Source organism: Apus apus, chromosome 25, assembly GCF_020740795.1.
Source record: "Apus apus isolate bApuApu2 chromosome 25, bApuApu2.pri.cur, whole genome shotgun sequence".
Lineage (NCBI taxonomy): Eukaryota > Metazoa > Chordata > Aves > Apodiformes > Apodidae > Apus > Apus apus.
The window spans coordinates 3,447,853-3,466,158 of record NC_067306.1 but is presented as its reverse complement, the minus strand read 5'-3'; the positions used below and the strand labels follow the sequence as shown (position 1 = coordinate 3,466,158).

Genomic DNA, 18,306 nt, shown 5'->3' with positions numbered 1-18,306 from the left:
TGGTCCTCCCCCCACCTCGCCCCCCACTCCCCCTTTATCCCCCTCCCCTCCACATCCCCCACCCCTCCCCCTTTATCCCCAGCCTCCCCCTGCCGGGGCCGGGCGCGGCGGGGCGGGCAGAGGGGTTCCCCCTTCCGGCCACCGGGAGCACGGGAGCCCCGGCCCGGCTCAGCTCCAGAGCTCGGCCAACCCCGGGGTGAGGCGGAGCGGAACGGGGGCCGCTCCGTGCCGGGCCCCACCGAGGTTTCCCCCGCCTCCCCCGCCGCAAGTTCCGCCGCTCCCGGGGAGCGCAGGGCGGCGGAGCGATGCCGGTCCGCCGGGGCCATGTGGCCCCCCAAAACACCTACCTGGACACCATCATCCGCAAATTTGAAGGGCAAAGTGAGTATCCCCCCACCCCACCAACCAACCCCGGCCCCGCTCCCCCTGCCGCTGCGGGTGGCCCCCCCCAACTTCGGGGCATAAACGGGGAGCAAAGTGGGGGGGGGGGGGGACGACGACACGACACAGGCGGGAGGGCAGAGAGGAGCCACCCGTGGGGTGTCCCCGGGGAAATGGAGGCACCCCTGTGACCTCCCGGGGTGGGGGGAGAGGGGTGGGCGACAGCCAGGCAGTGTCCCCGAGGGTATTTATAGACAGGGCGACACAAAGGGGACGAGCGGTCCCAGCCCGCTTGTTTCCCCGGGGACTGGAGACGCCGCAGCCCCCCGCAATCCTCGGGCTGGGAGGGGGTCCCGGGGGTGGCGGGGAGGGGGTCCCGGCTGGCAAGGCTGGGCGGAGGGGTGGCAGAGGGGTGCACGGCAGCGCAGACGGGGCTCGCAGCCTGTTTGCCTTCAACTCCGCGCTGCCGGAGCCAGCCGTCCCTGCTGAAATGTTGCCATTTGCTGGTGCTCCGAGTAATCCCTTCGCATGAATTTTTGGGGGCTGGTTTTCGTGGCAAAAATCTAGCGAAGAGTTTGTGTGCATCGGGGAGTGCCGGGTGGGGGTCGTGGGGAGGGGGCGGCGGGGGCTCCACTGTCTGGGTACCCCGATGGGGCTGGAACCCCCCGAGGCAGGCGGGGAGGGGAGAGGGGGACTGGGGGACTGGGGTCCCCTCCAAAGCTGTGCTCGGGCTCTGCCGCGGGGTGCTGGGGCTGCGCACCCCCCCCGCCAGGGTTTTTTCCTCGGTGTCTGAGTTTGCCGGGTGGGCAAACGTCCCTGGCTCTGCCACCCCTGCCAGAGCTGCGCTGCCTGCTCTGGCCCTGAGTGACGTGACCCTGGGGACGGAAAGCGAGAAAAACTGTCCCTGGTTCCTATCAGTCCCCGCTGGGAAGCGGCGGCTGGGGAGCAGCAGGGGCAGGCGGCGAGTCGTGCCAGCGGGGGAGCAGCCAGGGCCCCTTGTCCCTGCCCCTCTCCCTGCCCCTGCGCTGCCAGACATGTCGGGCACCAGCTGGGTCCTGCCAAAACATCGCCCCGGGCTCCCCCGCGGCAGCTTCGTGGTGTGACGGGTGTTAGGAGACACCAAACCAGCCCTGCCCCCAATCTCCATCACCCCTGTCACCGCGCTGTCACTGGCAGCACATCCTCCCCTGCCCGTGGGTGCCTTCACCCCCTCCTGCAGCTCCCATGGGTGCAGCTGCACCCGGTGAATCCCTCCTGGAGCTGGAGAGGCCCAAGGCTTCCCTCCCAGCACCCCGGTACCCTGGGGGCGTGGGCCAATCTGCAGGTGAGGGCAGAGCAGAAAGCAAATCTGGGGTGAAAAATCCCCCCATGGAGACAGGGCTCTGCAGCTCCTTCCCACCCCAGCCTTGGTCACATCCCCTGCGCTCAGAGCAGCTTGTGCCGGCGTCCTGCCAGCCCCCTAAATCCTGTCCTGCGTCACCCCCGCCTGGATCCTGCCTGGATCCTGCCTGGATCCTGCCTGGATCTGGCCCATGAGGCTGGCAGTGGATGGGGAAACATTCCTTGCAGGTGGGGAGCACAGCCCAGGAGCTGGGGCTTCAGGGGAATGTCCCGTCCTTGTGCCACCTTCCAGCTGGCAGAGAGATTTGGATAGAGAAGGACTGGGAAGAAGGGATGGAGAAACATTTGGCTGTGGTGGCTTGTGCTGTTTGCAGGACCAGCGACAGGGAGAGGGAAGGTGCTGGGGTGGGAGCCCCCCCGAAAGGGTCTCCACGGGCTGTCACAGGGTGGGATGAAGCAGGAGACCTCAGTGCATCATTCCTGGGGGTCACTGATTTTACCGGGAGGCATCCTTCAGAGCTGGGGCTCTGCAGGTGACATGAGGGAGAGCCCTGATGTGCTGGGGAGGGGTCTCCCCACCCCAGTGGGTCCCAGCACCAGGTGCTGCAGCCATGAGGAGGTTTCTCCTGCGTTTGGGTGAAATTCCCGGCGAGGCCGGAGCGCAGCGGGGCTCTGGAACATGCAGGCTGCAGATGCCATTCCTGGGTAATCCAGGAGATTAATTGGGGTCTGGGCTGGGAGGCAGCCTCCAAATGGACCCTCTGCTCTGACTTGCCTCTGGTTCCAGCCTGGAGCTGATGCCAAACGCTGAGGGAGATGCTGCAGCGGGGGGAGGAGATGGCATCTGTCACATCAGCATCCGCATCCCCTGTCACATCCCAGCAAATGTGTCCCAGAGAGGGTCCTCCTCAGCCCAGCACCCCCTGATCTCCTTGGAAAAAAATACAAAAATCAAGACTCTAGGCTGGGTTTCCCCCAGGATAAGGACAGAAGCGGCTCTGTGTCCTGGTCTGGTTGTCCGTCTAGGCTGGATGAGGTGGGCTGGGCAGTGCTGACCACACTGCAGCCTGGGAGCGAGTCCAGCCCCAGCTCAGCCTGGGTGGCTGCAGCACCAGGAGGGGATGGGGCACACCACTCCCTGCCTCAGTTTCCCCTTTCATCCACCTGAGCCCTTTCCTTCCTGAGCATAAGGGCCACGCAGCCCAGCAGGCGCAATTATCCTATAAACCATCAGGAGAATCATTAGTGTGACAGGTTTCACCCAGCTTCCCATGAGCCAAGCCTCACACTCACCCTCCCCTCACCCCTTGCCTGACTTCAGTCAAATCTGAGCAAGGGTGGGAAGTCTCTGAGATAACTCAGGTCCCTGATAAGCTCCTGGGAAAGGCCAGATGCTGAAGCTCTTCCCTCTGCCTGCAGTGCTGGGCTGGGACACTTTGTCCATGTGTGACACAGCAGTGAGTCCCCACATGCCAGTGGTGGGACATAGTGGCTGTGTGAGTTGGCCCAGCCCAGCAAAAACTGCCTCTGGGTCTCCCTGTCCCCACGGTCACCACATCACATGAAATTTGGAGGATTCTCTCCCTCTGAAGAGCATGGCAGCACCCAGGGTAGCACCAGCCATTCTCCCCCCAAACCTCTCACCGGTGTCCCCAGGGAGCCCATCCCTGCTCAAGCCCCACAGTGGAGAGCATCAAAAAACCCAAGCACCCCCCACCTGCCCAGGCTGCCCCCCTGTCCCTGCAGGTCCCCACCACCCTCCCTCCTAAGCCTGGTGCCCTCCTGCCTCCCTGCAGACCGCAAGTTCCTCATCGCCAACGCGCAGATGGAGAACTGCGCCATCATCTACTGCAACGACGGCTTCTGTGAGATGTTTGGCTACTCCCGCATGGAGGTGATGCAGAGACCCTGCACCTGTGACTTCCTCACTGGCCCCGACACCACCAAGAGCTCCATTGCCCAGCTCACCCAGGCCCTGCTGGGCACTGAAGAGTGCAAGCTGGAGATCCTCTACTACCGCAAAGACAGTAAGAACAGCTTTTGGGGGTGATCCGGGGGTGGGAGGAGTCACCTGCCTGGGATTTGGGTTGTCTGAAGTGGGTGGTGGCAGATGAAGGGGATCTGATGCTACCAGGGCATTGGGATTGCACCCAGACCTGGGGTTTTGCCAAGGGTGAGTCCATGGTGGCTCCTGGCAGGATGAAGCCATCTCTGCTGTGATGGGGCACTGGAAGTGTTGGGACCTTGAGCAATGGAAGTTGCTGCTGCAGAAAGTTTAGGTTGTTCAGCCTGGAGAAGAGAAGGCTCTGGGGAGACCTTAGAGTGGCCTTTCAGTACTTGAAGGGTCTCCAGGAAAGCTGGGGAGGGACTTTCTATAAAGGCAAGGAGTGATAGGATGAGGGGGAAAGGCTTCAAACTGGAAGAGGGAGATTTAGGTGAGACTTTAGGAAGAAATTCTTTAGCATGAGGGTGATGAGACATTGGAACAGGGTGCCCAGGTTGCCTTCAAGGGCAGGTTGGATGGGGCTTGGAGCAACCTGGTCCGGTGGGAGGTGTCCCTGCCCACGCAGGGGGTGGGACTGGATGATCTTTAAGGTCCTTTCCATCCCAAATCAGCCTGGAATGGTATGATTATTTGGGAACTGGACCCTTGGTGATGGCTCAGAGCTCCGGCACCAAGCAGTGGCATCGTTCACAGGGTCCCTACATCAGGAATGAGGATCCCATGTGAAGCCCATGGAGAAGCTGGCTTGAGATACAGGTTTCCCAGTCTGTGCTCCAAGATGGGGCTGAGACAGATCCCCCCTGGCTCTGCCAAAAGCGGGTGCAGGCAGCAGCCTTGGAGCTGCCTTTCCAGCGAGCAGGATGCGGCTGGAGATGCACAGATGGAATTACGTTAAGATGAAAATGAAGCTTTGATGGAAAATACTGGTGATTAGTTCTAATACTGCAGGAAGTTAAATAAATATTTAGCCCTTGATGCTGCAAACCAGCAGCAGCCAAGGCTGCAGAGGTGGGGGGGGAAAGCCGAGCTGGTGCTTGCTAGAGGTTACAAATATGAAGTGTTTCCTTTTTACAACCTGTGGGGCTTTTTGAGATGATATTGACAGGGCTGGGCCTGAGCACGGGGCTCTACCCTGAGCACGGGGCTCTACCCTGATGCCAGCAGCAGGAGGGAGGAGAAACAACTGGAAGCAAAGGGAAGGAGAAGGCAGGAGTCCTGGCTGCCAGCCCAGCACCCTATCTCCAGGGCTGGGACCTGGGTGTCCTGGCCTCCCTCCCAGACCCTATCTCCTGGGCTGGCATCCCAGTGCCAGCGTGTTGCCCCCAGGAATTATCCACTGGCAGCACCACTGGGTGTTAACTGCACAGTTAACCCGGCAGGACCAGGCCCTGCCTGCTGGCAGGATTGGACCACTCACCAAACATATTTCCAGTGATTTTCCTCCTGATGGGCACAATCGGGGCTTTTTCCCCCTGGGGCTGGTCCTGGGTGCAGCAGGGCTGGGCAGTGGGGCTGGGAGAGCCCCCTTTGGCTGCAGAGCCCTGGCTGGAGCCCAGCACAGCCCGGGAGACACGAGGGGAAGCAGGCACAGGCTGTCCTGCTGTCCCCTGCTCCCATCCCACCGCCAACGCGTGGCCGTGGCAAGGACAGCCTGTGCAGCCCTGTTCCCCTCCCCTGGGAGAATTTCCCCATGTCCATCCCTGGGGGGAACTGCTCAGCTGGGAACCCCAGCCAGCACCACCTTCCCTGCTTCGAAGCGTTCCCGCCAGGCTCACGGGATCCCTGCTCTTCCTCCAGGCCATGGGAAACCCTCAGCACAGCTCTGAGATGCTTTCTTCTCTCTTTTTTTTTATTAAAAATATTTTTTTTAAAAAAAAGGAAGAAAAAGAAAAAAAGAAAAGCCCAGACACAAGCCCTTCATGTCTATTTTTAAAACCCAGCCCCACCAACAATATGCTTTCCAATTGTTTCCCCCCAGCACTCAGCCTGTGACTGCTCAGCCCATTATAAATGGGTCTTATCGGCAAAGAAAAGGCCTTTGCATTATAGGGAGCTGCTGCTTAATTAGCCAGTGGAGGCTCCAAACCTGCCTGTCCTCCTTTTCATACCAGCAGCACCAACTCCAGCCTCAAGCTGCTGTTTATGACTGCGGTACTCCCGGCTCTGCGGCTCGTGGGGTCGTTTCCTCTCTTTCCTGGTTGCCAGAGACAAGATTATAGCCCCAAAATCTGCCTGTCGGAGCCTCCCCGCAACAGGGCCAGGATGGGATGGATGGAGGTGGGGGGATGGATGGAGTTATGTGGGGAGGGGGCACCCATGGGTATCCAGGCAGGGTGCTGTAGGATGGGGTGTGTGTCCCTGGGGACAGCCTGGCTGCTCAGTCCTTACCCAACACCCACCCTGTCACTATTTCATTATAAATTGAGAAGTGGGTGCCAGCAACCAGCCCAGCTCCAGGCAGCCAAAACAGAGCCAAGAACCTGATCCCAGTGGGGAAAATGGGACCAGCCCAGCAAGGGCAGTTGTTCCTCCTGGCCACGGTAGCCCCAAAAAGACCTTGGGAAAAGGGGAGAGCCCGGTCACGGTGTGTGTGGGCTCTAATCTCCTGCTCAAAGCCTGGAGATCAGTGAAAAGTTCATTCCCTCACAAGATGCTGCCCAGCTGGGGCTGCCCCGACCAGGGGGGTCACCACAGGATCAGCTCCACAGCCACCAACCCCGCTGTCCGGGCGTGTGCCAGGTCCCCTCCAGCCTGGAATCCCCTGGGGATGGCGCTGAGGGGCTGGTGGGGCTGAGCTGCATCCAGGATTGGGGCTGTTCCTCCCCGGGGGTGATGTGCTTGGTGGTGAATCCAGCAGCAGGAGCCCCAGGGGGGCTGGCAAGGGGCCGGTGGCCGCGGGTGCCCGGGGCTGGCACAGCCCGGGCAGCAGCAGCAGCAGCAGCAGCAGCAGCAGCAGCAGCAGCAGCAGCAGCAGCTGGCAGAGCCCTCTCCATCCACAGGAACGTGATGCTGGTGAATAGGAAGGGGGGGACACAGAGCCAAGACAGCCAGAGCTACTGGAGGGGCAGCCCCAACACCCTCTGCCCCTGTCCCCTCCCCGGGCAGAGCCCCCAGCTGGGCCCTTCCAGCAGGACCAGTTTGTGCCAGTCCCCTGAGGCCAGGGATTGGGGATTAGGGACCAGGATCGGTCCAGCAAATTGGTTACACTGGTGCCATAAACTGGGATTTTCCCCTGGGGGCTCTGGGATGAGAGGGGGGGATCACAGAGTGATTGGGGCACCCGGTGTCACCCAGGATGTCCCCTGGCAGTTCCCCATGGGGTGGCTGAGCAGGCAGCTGCCTGGAGGGCTGGTGGCCAGGCAAGCATGACTTGTGGGGTGTCACTGCTCCTGGTGGGGCAGGGGGGCTCATGTGACATGTCCCCTCTGTCCCTAGGCTGGGTCACACCCATGGCACAGCCATCACCTCTCCAGAGGCTGCTGTCAGGAAGCCCTGGCTAAGGCAGGTGAGGATGGATCCAGCCAAGGTTCCTCTGAAGGGCTTTATAAGCAGCAACGTGTGACGTGCCCGATGGACTCACTGGAAGCAGGAGGGCAAATCCTGTTGAGGGTGCTGGATCCTGGACCCACTGGGGCTGGGGGCCAGTGCTGGCAGCCCCTGGAATCCTGTGCCACTGTCCTGAAGGATGGACAAGGCAGGACGGAGGGGACCTCCTGGGTGCTGGAGGAGCAGGAGGCACAGCCAGCTGACAAAACCCCAACCCCAGCTTGAGCCATTTGTTTTTACAAAAACATGGGATTTAAGCCAAACCAGGGCTTTGAGCTCCTTTAAGGGTTGGACTTGGCAGAGCCAGGCTGTGACCTCGGGAAGGGGACAGAGACCATGGCCTGACTTCAGATGGGGACTTCTAAACATGCCACCTCGCAATGACAAATGCTTTGGTCACAGAGCTCCTACACCTCAGGGCTTATTCTGCCATCCCAGCCTGGCTGCACTGCAGCTCCAGCCACCCCTGCCCTGGCTCTGCCCCAGGGACTGTGCCATCAGGATACAAACCTGGAATAGACACCTTTTCCATCATCTGCTGCTCCTTAGATCCTTTGTGCTCGGACGAGATGACCCACGAATGAAGGGCCAGGCCCAGAGCATCCACAGCACCCTCATGGATCCTTCCCAGGAGCCCTTTTCCTTAAATCCCTGCCCTGGCAGAACCCCCCAATTCCCACCCCAAACCCTCCATCCCCATTCTCACCAGCTGCTGCATCCCCAGTGGGATGTGCTATAGGGACAGGGCCTTTGGGGTGACCAGACAGCCCCAGGAAACACCACCAGCCCCGGGCTAAACTGGATTAATTCCTGTGGCCAACAGGAATTTAGTGAGAGAAAGATCCTGGGCCTGGATGTGGCCACTTGCTTCCCTTGCTGCAGGTTAAGCTGCATTTTGCCAACCCCTTGTGCTCCTTTTGGCTCCTGGGGATCAGGGAATCCTTCCACCTACCCCCCAAAGCATCCTGCTGGGCTCACAGGCATCCTTCCTGCAGCCACATTGTTCGTGGGTTCCCTCAGCTGCCTGAGGCTCCTGGATTCCCCCCCTCTGCAGCTGCTTCCCACTGGAGAGCTCCCCGGGAGGGGCAGGAATCCCTATCCCTGCTCTTCATCACCCCGTCCCCTCCGTCCCGCTGCCGTTACTTAATAAGGTCATTTCAGCAGTTCAGGGGGTGCTGCAAGGAGGGGTTTTGGCAATCTGGTGTCACAGCAAGTCTCTTTCCCCCCGATGCCCAGCTCAGGGCTGATGCAGACCCCTCAGCACCATCCCCTCCCCGTGTAAGGGGATGCAGACCCAGGTGTGGGGGCTCCCCAGCCCCCACCTCTCACCCCAGACCCCAAGGGGGACCCCATCTCCCACCACCTCAGCCCCCACCTCTCACCCCAGACCCCAAGGGGGACCCCATCTCCCACCACCTCAGCCCCCACCTCCATCATTTTCCATCCAGCCTCAAGGATCTGCTGTGGGGCCTCCCAGCAATCTGCGTTTCCCTTTGAAGTTCCTGCCACACCCTGACACTGATTTATCCCTGGACAGGAACAGGGCTCAGCTCTCCCAAGCATCTCCCCAGCAGGGCCAGGCAGCCCCAGAACACAGCTCCATCTCCATCCCTGTCCCCCCTGTGCCCTTCCCAGCCCCTCTGCTCTTCTCCGTTATATAAAACCACCATAGATTTTAGCCACTCTGCCATGAGACCCTGCAGATTAAATCTCCCTGCTGGGGGGGAGGGAGGGGCTCCATAAGAGCTCGGAGGGGAGATTAATAGCTTGATTTTTTTAATATTCATAGCAATACTGGTTTGTGTCCATCTCTCAGAAACCCCCGTGTCCTGTTGATTAGTTTAATACTGATAATAGCAACAAGTGCATTAACCACCAGCAGCCACGGAGGATAAGAGGGCTGGGGGGGAAGGGCCCCCAACGATGACATTTTTTAATGTTTTTAAGTGCTGGCTTTTATCAAGGTCAGAAAACAAGATGAGTTGGAAAGCACAAACCTCCCAGCCTGGGGGAGGTGGGCTGGGTGCTGGGAAGATCAATCCCAGCCCAGGGTTTTGGGGAACAAGGTGGTTTTCCCAACCCACCCACATCCATCACGTTGGGACCCTCCAGAACAGTCTCCATGTCCCATCCCTCCTGCTGAGCCTTCCTATAGCCCCCCCAGGCTGGGGGGGTCACCCAGCAGGTTGTGAATGTCCCCAGGGCTCCTCCAGGAGATCATTTGGTGGCTGGATAAAATTAGATGGATGGAGACAGATTAGCTGAACAGCTGAAGGGAAGAGACAGGCAGATGGATGGGGACAGTCGATCAGGGAAGGAGGGTGGGAGCACAGGGCTGGGGTCCCTCCTGAGGCCAGCTCAGCCCACCAGCACTGGAACAGGTCTGGAGTGCCTGGTTTTTTTGGGGGGTGACATTTAGGAGGTTCAGCAGTTGCAGAGTCCAGGCTGGTTTGCTACAGGGAAAGGGAGTCAGGGCACAAGGTACCAGGGCTCTCCCAGCTGCAGCCTCTGCACAGAGCTGGGGGTACCCCAAAACACAGCTGACACCCCACAGTACAGCTGCCCAGAGACCCCAAACCCTGGGGGGATGCTCTGTCTTTGGGTCAGGCTGAGGGGAACCCACTGCTCCTACCCAGCTCCATCCTGGGTGCTCCATCATCCTCTTGACACCAGCCATGCCATGGGGCACGGGCTCCAAGCTCTCAGCACAGGACTGTGCCTGGCAGGGCCACTTGATTTTTTGGGGGGGGCTTCCCCTGGGATCAGCATCAGGGCTCACAGCAGCCCCAGCCCCAGCCCCGGCTGCTCAGGCTCAGCACCTCCCAGAGTTGCAGCATCAAACCAGACACCAGCTGCCTCCCAAACCCAGCCCCAGTCTCCTTCCAGCTGCTCCTTATATCTCTCCAACTGGATGTAACTGGGCCCAGTTTTCAGCTGTTCAGCATCAGCCTGGGATTAACCCTGTCCATGCCACACCAGGCCTGCTAGGAACGGCCCCCATGGGGAGAAGAGCCCAGAGGCCACCCTCTCCCACCACCCCCCAGAGCTTAGGAAGGAAAAGGGAAGGGATTCAGCAGGGCAGGGCACATGCACCAGGATCAGGACATCTGGATCAGAATTCCCAGTCCAGGGAAGGAAGCATGGAGTTGCTGGCTGCCCATGGCAATGAACCCTGCTAGGCTGCAGGACCTCGGGAAGTTGGTCATGCTTCAAAATCACCTGTGAGGGGGGGCGGGGGTAGGGAAAACAACCCTCATTTTATAACACACCAAAGGAGAAAGCACCTGGTGCTGCCAGCTGAGAAGGCACAGCCCCTGCACACACCATCAGCACCCACAGAGCTGCAGCATCCCAGGGGTGGCACCGGATCATCCTGCCAGGCACGTGCCTCCTGAGGACTCCTGCCTCACTTGGCATCACCCCAAGGACACCTCTTGCCTCTCAGATCCCATAAGATCCTGCCAAAGGGAGGGAAAAGGAGCTCACTTCTCCCCGTCCCCTCTGCCTCCACGCACAAGCAGCCCACAACGTGCCCGTGCATCCCTTCAAAGCCTCCTTGTCCACTGAAAATCCCTCCCCTGCCTCCTCCCCAGCTCATGAGTTTAAGTGGATTTCCTCTCCCTGTGGTGAACAACAATGAAATAAAGACAGAAAGAAGGGAATAATCCCCGGCTGCCGGGCCCTTTAAATGGATTTCACCGTATCCATTTCTCCCCCGTTCCTGTGCGTGTGTGTGTCTGTGTGTGTGCACATCCCTGACGTCAGGGCAGATTTTGAAGTTGCCCGATGCTGGCCATCTGCTCCTGATTATGGGAGGCCCTGAGCTCCTTAAAATTACATGTGGAAAGGCTGACATCCCCTTCCCGGCCGTGGGGAGAGCGGGAGAGCGTCGGATCGCGTTGGCAGCAGCACATCCCTGCCAGACCCACTAAGCCCTGGTCATCAGAGCCTGGGGGAATGGGGAGGTCAGGGATCCACACCTGGCAGAAGCCACCATGGAAGGAGCTTGGTCCATTCTGTCTGGCCAGAAAGTGGTATCCATGGTTGCTCCATCATTTCTGGGAGTTTTGGAGTAGGAGTCCAGGGAGGGTCCAAGGTTGTGGCTTGGGGGGGGGTGTCTTCTCCCACCTATGCCAAAGCAACAGGAGACAGGTCAAGGAAGGGCCAAGCAGTGGTTGTACCTTGGGGTAGGGTTTTTTAAGGATTTTAGGAGGAATGAAGCCAGCAAGGGAGGTGGGAACCCCCTCTATCCTCCATTGGCTGCTTTGGGAAAGGTCTGTAGGTAGTTTTGGGAGCCCTGAATTGCAAACAGCCAGCACATGGGGTCAAGCTGGCATCAAACAGGCAAATCCACACAGCCTCATGCCCTGTGGTCATGCCTGGGATCCTCCCCACAGCCCCCCTTGCTCCCAGGACACAGAGCCAGTCCTTGTTCCCCCCGTGCCTCAGTTTCCCCATGACAGGAGTAAGATGAGCCTGCTTCTGAGCACTCCATGCCAGACCCTGTAAGAGATGTCCCTGGGGACCATCACACCAAATCCACCATGTCCTGGGACTAGGAGGAACACGTGGTCAGACTCACCCCTATTGTCCCCATCCAGGACACGAGGTGGCTGGAGTCAGTCCCCAAAACCTGCCTGGCAATTGCAAGCCAATTAGCTATGACATGATTACAAGCAGCATGCTTAATGAGGTTAAACCACTACCTGGGCATTCTGAGTTCTTAATCACCTACTCTTTAATTGCTGCTCTGAAGCACATTAGTATAAGTGACTGTGACAAAAGAGGCAAGATGCAACCGGTGTGAGCTGGGACACTGCAGAGATACAGCCCTTCCCCAGGGCTTGGATCAGCTTCCAAATCCTGCAGTTCCCCATCAGCAGGCCTTAAAAAAATCCTTTCATGCCAAAAATGTTTTGTGCTGGGGGGTGGGAAGGGTGGGGAGGTGTGTGTGTGTCCCCCCTCAGCCTGTCTCTGCTCGCAGCCTCGTGTTTCCGGTGCCTGGTGGACGTGGTGCCGGTGAAGAATGAGGATGGAGTTGTCATCATGTTCATCCTCAACTTCGAGGACCTGGCCCAGCTGATGGCCAAGAGGGGCAGCCGGAGCCTGCACCGGCGGCTGTCGCAGAGCTGGCGTGGAGGTGAGTGTCCCCAGGGCTGGTGGGGATGGATGGGAAGGCAACCAGCACCCTCGGGGCTGTCCCCGTCCCGTGGTTTTCTGCCGGGGAGGTTGTGGAGGCTGAAGGTGGCAGCAGGGCAGGATTCTGCGCCCTGGGGCTGAGCCCCACAGGGTGCCCAGGAGCAGAGGTTTGTGCTCCTGCACACCCGCAGCTCTGCTGGCTTGGGGACTGATCTGGCCAAGCACCATCCAGGTGGGAAAAGGGCTCGTGTCCAGACCTGCCTGCACATCCCTCCTGAACCCCCAGCGTCCAGGGGACAGGGATGGGGACTGACCCCCCTGGGATGGGACATTCTTAAGGTGAGGGCATCTCGAGGCCAGTGGAGCCATCAAGCCCCTCCACACCTCCCAGATTTAATGCTGGGAGGTTTTTCCAACAGCACTTTTGGCCCCTCCTGCCTGGCTGCACCACCATCTTGGCCGGGGCAGGAGGTGCTGGTAGGGGGCAGGACCCATTTGTGGGGTCACCAGGAGGACCAGGGGATAACCAGTGTCACCACCAGCAGGGCTGTGCTATGGGGACATCACCTCAGGAGAATGTCACAAGGAGGGTTGTGCTGGGGTGGCTCTGAGCCTGCCCCAGCTTTGGGCTGATCCCCACTGTCCTGGGCTCATCCCGGGGTTTTGTGGGGCTTTGGGAAGCAGTGGGAAATTCAAACTCCCTTTTTTGGGAAGGTTGGATCAAAGGGGAGCCATGCTGAGGCTCTCAAGGGGATGTGGATCCCCAGGGATGCAGATGTTAGTCCTGCCCTCGGTTTGAAGAGTTGTAGCTCCTGAATATCCTCCTGTTACACACTCCTTGGTGCCACTCACCTGTATTTGAGGCAGGGAGATAATCCTACATCTGTCTCCATGGAAACACTCCCTGGGGATGTGGGTCACTCTAAGGAACCTTTGGGCAAGGCTCACAGTAAAGCTGTGGGAGCAGCCCTGGGTCTGTCCCGATGTGGGGTGGGACAGCAGGACCGGGACCAGCTCCAGGGACAGGGCCACATCAGGGACCAACAGGGACTCTTAATGACCAATGGGGACCCTTAGGGACCAATGGGGGCCCTTAGGGACCGACGGGGACCCTCAGAGGGACTGACAGGGCCCCTTCACACGGCATTGCTGTGGTGACGTGAGTTTGGATTTGTTCACACTGGGTGCATCAACAGATCCCGGAGCCGTTGAGGTGTTTGTGTGTGTAGCAGCAGGTCCCAGGGGAGATGCTGTTTGTGGTGCTGGGGTTTGTGTCTCCTCAGGGCAGAGGAACACACAGGGGACCCAGGGACATATGTGTGGGACATATACACACCCTGTGCCTGTGTTCCTGTGGCTGTGAACAGTGAGACATATTTCTGATGTATTGCTGTAGTACCAGTTAACCTCCAGGCACAGGTTGCCCAGGACACCCCAAACACAGACCCCTCCACTCTCAGGATGTCCCAACACATGACACATCCCTACCCCATCCCTCCTCACCACAAGGTGCACGTTCAGCTGTGAAAGGCACCCAAATACCAAGGGGACCTGATGACTCTCTTGTACGCAAGAGAAACAAGCCCAAACTCAGGAACTGAAACTAAATTGACAACTTTTCTCTTTCTGATGAAAAAAAAAAAAGAAAGATGCGTCTTTATGAGCAGTTCTGGACTATAAAGAAATCTGAACTTTGCTTCTGGACCCCCCAGACAGGAAGGCCATGGAGCTGTTGGAGTGAGTCCAGAGTAGGCCACGGAGATGATCCAAGGGCTGGAGCAGCTCTGCTCTGGAGCCAGGCTGGGGGAGTTGGGGTGTTCAGCCTGGAGAAGAGAAGGCTCCAGGGAGACCTTAGAGCAGCTTCCAGTGCCTGAAGGGGCTCCAGGAAAGCTGGGGAGGGACTTGGGACAAGGGCAGGGAGGGATGGGATGAGGGGGATGGATGAAAACTGGAAGAGGGAGATTGAGGTGAGACATGAGGAGGGAATTCTTGAGTGTGAGGGTGGTGAGACCCTGGCCCAGGTTGCTCAGGGAAGCTGTGGCTGCCCCATCCCTGGCAGTGTTGAAGGGCAGGTTGGATGGGGCTTGGAGCAACCTGGGCTGGTGGGAGGTGTCCCTGCCCATGCAGGGGGTTGGAACTGGTTGGAATCTTTAAGGTCCCTTCCAACTCAAACCATTCCATGATTCTATGGTTTCCTGCCTGGTGGATACTGTGCATCCCAAGGAGCATTGCTCGATGTTCCCACTCCAGCGCCGGGGAGCGTGGAGCAGCTGGAGCTGCTGGCACCAGCCCAGGTCTCGTGCGTGTTTTCTGTCTCAATCTTTAACTCCACGGCCGTGGGCAGCTGCAGGGCCTGGTCCTTGGCTCACTGGTGTGCAGAGGAAGGCAACTGCTTTTCTTCTTCCAGCACTAGAAGAGGACGAGTGACTTTGTACAGGGTGTCACGACCAGGGGCAGTGGGTCCCGCTGTGGGCACTGCTGGTTCCTCCCCACCTCTGGCCCCTTCCTCTCCTCAACCCCTTCCCAGCTCCTTGCAGCCCCAGCTGCCCTTGCCTCAGTCCCAGGCTCTGTCAAGGTGGTTTCCTGGTCCCTTGGGATGACAGCAAGGGATCCCCCTCTTCAATCCAGTGCCCCCCACCTAAAATCCAGAAGAGCTCCAGGGACAAAATTGCCACAACCACTTTTTTTCATGCTTTGCTAACTTGCCATCTCTTGAGTGGTTTGGTTTTTTTTTCCCCCCTGAGTCCCACCAAGGAGATTTAGAGGCTCGATTTCCTCCAGCTCCCAATCCCTTAAGTGGCTTGAAGTTCTTTAACCAGCTTGGGGATGCTCTGCACCTTGCCTGTCTTGCATCCATGGTCATCAGGGACTCTCCTCCCTTCCCAGTGGTGCCTTCTGCCCAGGTCAGGGTTTGCCTTGAGCCGCGATGGCGCGGGAGCAGCCAGCGTGTTGGAGGAGGAAGAGCCACACAGCAGCCACGTCCCCCAGAGCCACCAAAAATTCTCTGTAGCCTCTTCCCCTGCCACCGCCCCCCTCGCCCCAGCCGTCACGTGCAGCTAGGTTACATCTGTCTCTCTTGTGTTTTGTTTTGTCTTTTTTTTTGTTTGTTTGTTTTTTTTAACAAGGTGAAGGTAGGAGTTTGAAGTTTAGTCTCCCGTCCCTGCGGCGACTCAAAACCCAGCGGAAATCTCTGCCCACCAGTGAGTTTGATGGAGTAGCCATTGACTATGGAAAGGTAACCGCAGCCTTTGTCTGATGTCAGCCCGTGCCTCAGGCCAGGTCCTGGTGCTCTTCCTCTGCTCTTCCCATCCCGCTCCCCCTCGGCTGCTGTGGCTTGGGCCGTATCCGGCGGGAAAGGCTCCGGCGCTGGGTCCGCGCTGGGCACTGGCCCCGGCGAGGGCTGGTGGTGAGCGGTGGTGCTTTGGTGGCATGGGACAGAGCTAGATGGTGCTGCTCCACAGGGACCTCCCAGGGCTGGCCAGGGGAGCGGGAGATGCGCCGGAGCTGGGAGGAAGGTCTGGCTCCGTAGCGCAAGTTGTCTGGATGGTGGAGCTCCAGGGAGTTGTCTCCGTGAAGGGGACTTGCTGGTGACTGCAGGATGCTGAAGCAGGTCTGGTCTGAGCAGGGACTGGCAGGGAGTTGCAGGCAGACCTCGAATGGGCACGTTCCCCACGTTATCCTGGCAAGGGACGGGCAGTGCAGGCAGCTCTGGCTCGGTCCTTCCGCCAAGCTCTGCTGTCCATGGTGGAGGGCGAGGCGGTCATTGCTGACACAGCAAGATTGTAAAGGTGTTGGTGGGACCTCTTTAGAGACTGCTTGGTCTTGGTGGCTTCTTGACTCTCAAAAGTGCTCAAGGTACCTCCGGGCAAAGACGTGTTGGTTTCTGAAAGGCTGCAGCTTGAGGCACGGGGCTGTGGGCCCGAGGCTTTTGCTCTGCTAACGCATCCCCAGGCGCCAGGTTCTCGCTCTGCCGCGTGTGTCCGCACAGCCTGGGTGAAGCTGCTCCCCAAAATTACAGATACCATGAGGTGAAAGGTGCCTGTCTTCTCAGAGGTTGTGCTTATGGCAAGTGGAAGACATCTGTAGCATTATCAGATGTCTGGGGCTGTCCCTCGCACAGACACCAGCGCTGCTGAAGGCTCTGGGTACCCCCAGGTGCAGCTGCATGGGGCACTGCAGTGTTGCAGTTGTACACACGTGGAGGGTGTGCATTGAGGACAACCTGATGACCCACCACTTTGGTGGAGCCTGGTCCAAGTCAGGGCAGCTCAGCAGATGGCAACCCCATCCTAAAACCTGCAATAAGATCCTTAGGGATGGTGAGAAGTATCACAACGTGCCTTGGACACAGACACAGAAGCCCAATCCCTCCCATAGGTGTGACTGGTCTGGGTATAGACCCATAGGTTCCTGCCCCCCATTGCAGAAGCCGTTAAAGGCTGAAAACTCTATAGGTCTCCAGGGAAAAATGTTTAGCAACAGCCAAGGGGTGATGTAGGAGAGGGAGGATCACACATAGCCCAGCAGCTCCTCCAGTTCTTCCTAGTGCAGAGCACATCATCTCCCAGAGACACCAGCACAGGGTCCCTGGTCACCGACCCTTGGTGGTGGCCTGAGCTCTTGCAGTGGGTGAGGGAAGGGCAGGTCCAGCAGTGGGACACAGGGACACCCTGGAGAAGAGCAAGGCAGGTACTCCAAGGAAGCCAATCCCCAGGCTCTCCTCTTCTCCTCTTGCTCTGGCTTGCTTCCCAGCTGCTCAGCATCGCCTTGCAAACCACCCCGCAGCCCCCCAGCCTGCAGCAGGAGCTGGCAGGAGGTAGGAGCTGCCAAGTCCTCCAGGTCCAGGTCCCAGCCGGAGGTGACCTCAGGAACCGCAGCGCTTCCCAGCCCCTCTGCCCCTCCTCTAACCTCCCCCGGCTCCCTCTCCTTCCCCCCCAGCCCGCGAGGGCTCCTTCTAATAAAACGCTTTCTCCCGGCTGTCTTAAAGCCTGGTGGTGACTCCCTGATTTTGAGGGACTTGAAGACATCGTCCAAGGAGAACTGTGTGCAGTCAGAGATCGAATCCCTCCTGGAAAAGGAGCGGAGGCCGAGCCTGGAGGCCGACCCCACCCTACAACACTCGTCCCCGAAACAAGAGCCTCCCTCGCTGGGCCCACGAGGGTCGTTCTCTGCCTGGGGTTTCTTTCGGTCTCGCCCCGGGGGCAGCTTCCACAGCCTCCGCAGGGTCTCCTCCTTGGACAACTTTGAGGCTGCGAGGTCTGAGTTCCAGAGAAAATTCAGGGAAAGGAGGGCAAACTCAGGTAGGGGAATAACCCCGGAGGTGTCGGTCCTACTGCGGGAGCCACGGTCCTGGGCGACGGCCCCGGCGTGGCTCGGGGGGGAGGTCTCTTACCCTGCACTGCTTTTCCCTTTGCAAAGTGGAGATAAGCTGAGGTCTTCTCCCCAAAACTTGCTGGTCTCCATGCGATTCCCTGTGTCGGCAGGTCCTGCTCTTTGGGTGGAGCCATCCGTGGTGTTGTGCACGAGGTGTGAGGTGGCGTGAGGTTGTGTTTGGCTGCCCCACATTGAGGGGTATCCTGATGCTGTCCCACCTCCCCAGGAGGGAGGGAAGGGGTCTGCAGGCGTGTGCGATATGAGCTGAGTCCATGTGTTGGAGGTGGATGAGGTATTGGCCAGGCCACTCTGTAGGGCTGGAGGAACCATATCTCCACCCTGGTGTTCGTGTCCAGACCTCTTGTTCTTGTGAGAGAGATGATGACAAATAAGACGGAGGTCAGGCAAGAGAAGCCTCAGGAACTGGGGATGGAGAGAGATCAGTCCGTGGTGTCTGGACAAAATGGGGTGAGGAATCCTGATCCTCAAAAAGTCACAGGTTATGGACCCTCATGGGGAGG

At 59.0% G+C, this 18,306-nt stretch overlaps 1 protein-coding gene across 1 annotated transcript in view; it reads left to right on the top strand.

Annotated features, from left to right (window-relative positions):
* Positions 1–305: 305 nt before the first annotated feature.
* KCNH6 (potassium voltage-gated channel subfamily H member 6) overlaps positions 306–18,306 on the top strand; it is a 35,249-nt gene continuing 17,248 nt past the window's right edge. Inside the window, exons 1-5 of the mRNA XM_051640297.1 lie at positions 306–381; positions 3,519–3,749; positions 12,258–12,413; positions 15,538–15,647; positions 17,400–17,712. Coding sequence (XP_051496257.1) covers positions 306–381; positions 3,519–3,749; positions 12,258–12,413; positions 15,538–15,647; positions 17,400–17,712 — 886 coding nt within the window. The remainder of the gene's footprint in view (positions 382–3,518; positions 3,750–12,257; positions 12,414–15,537; positions 15,648–17,399; positions 17,713–18,306) is intronic.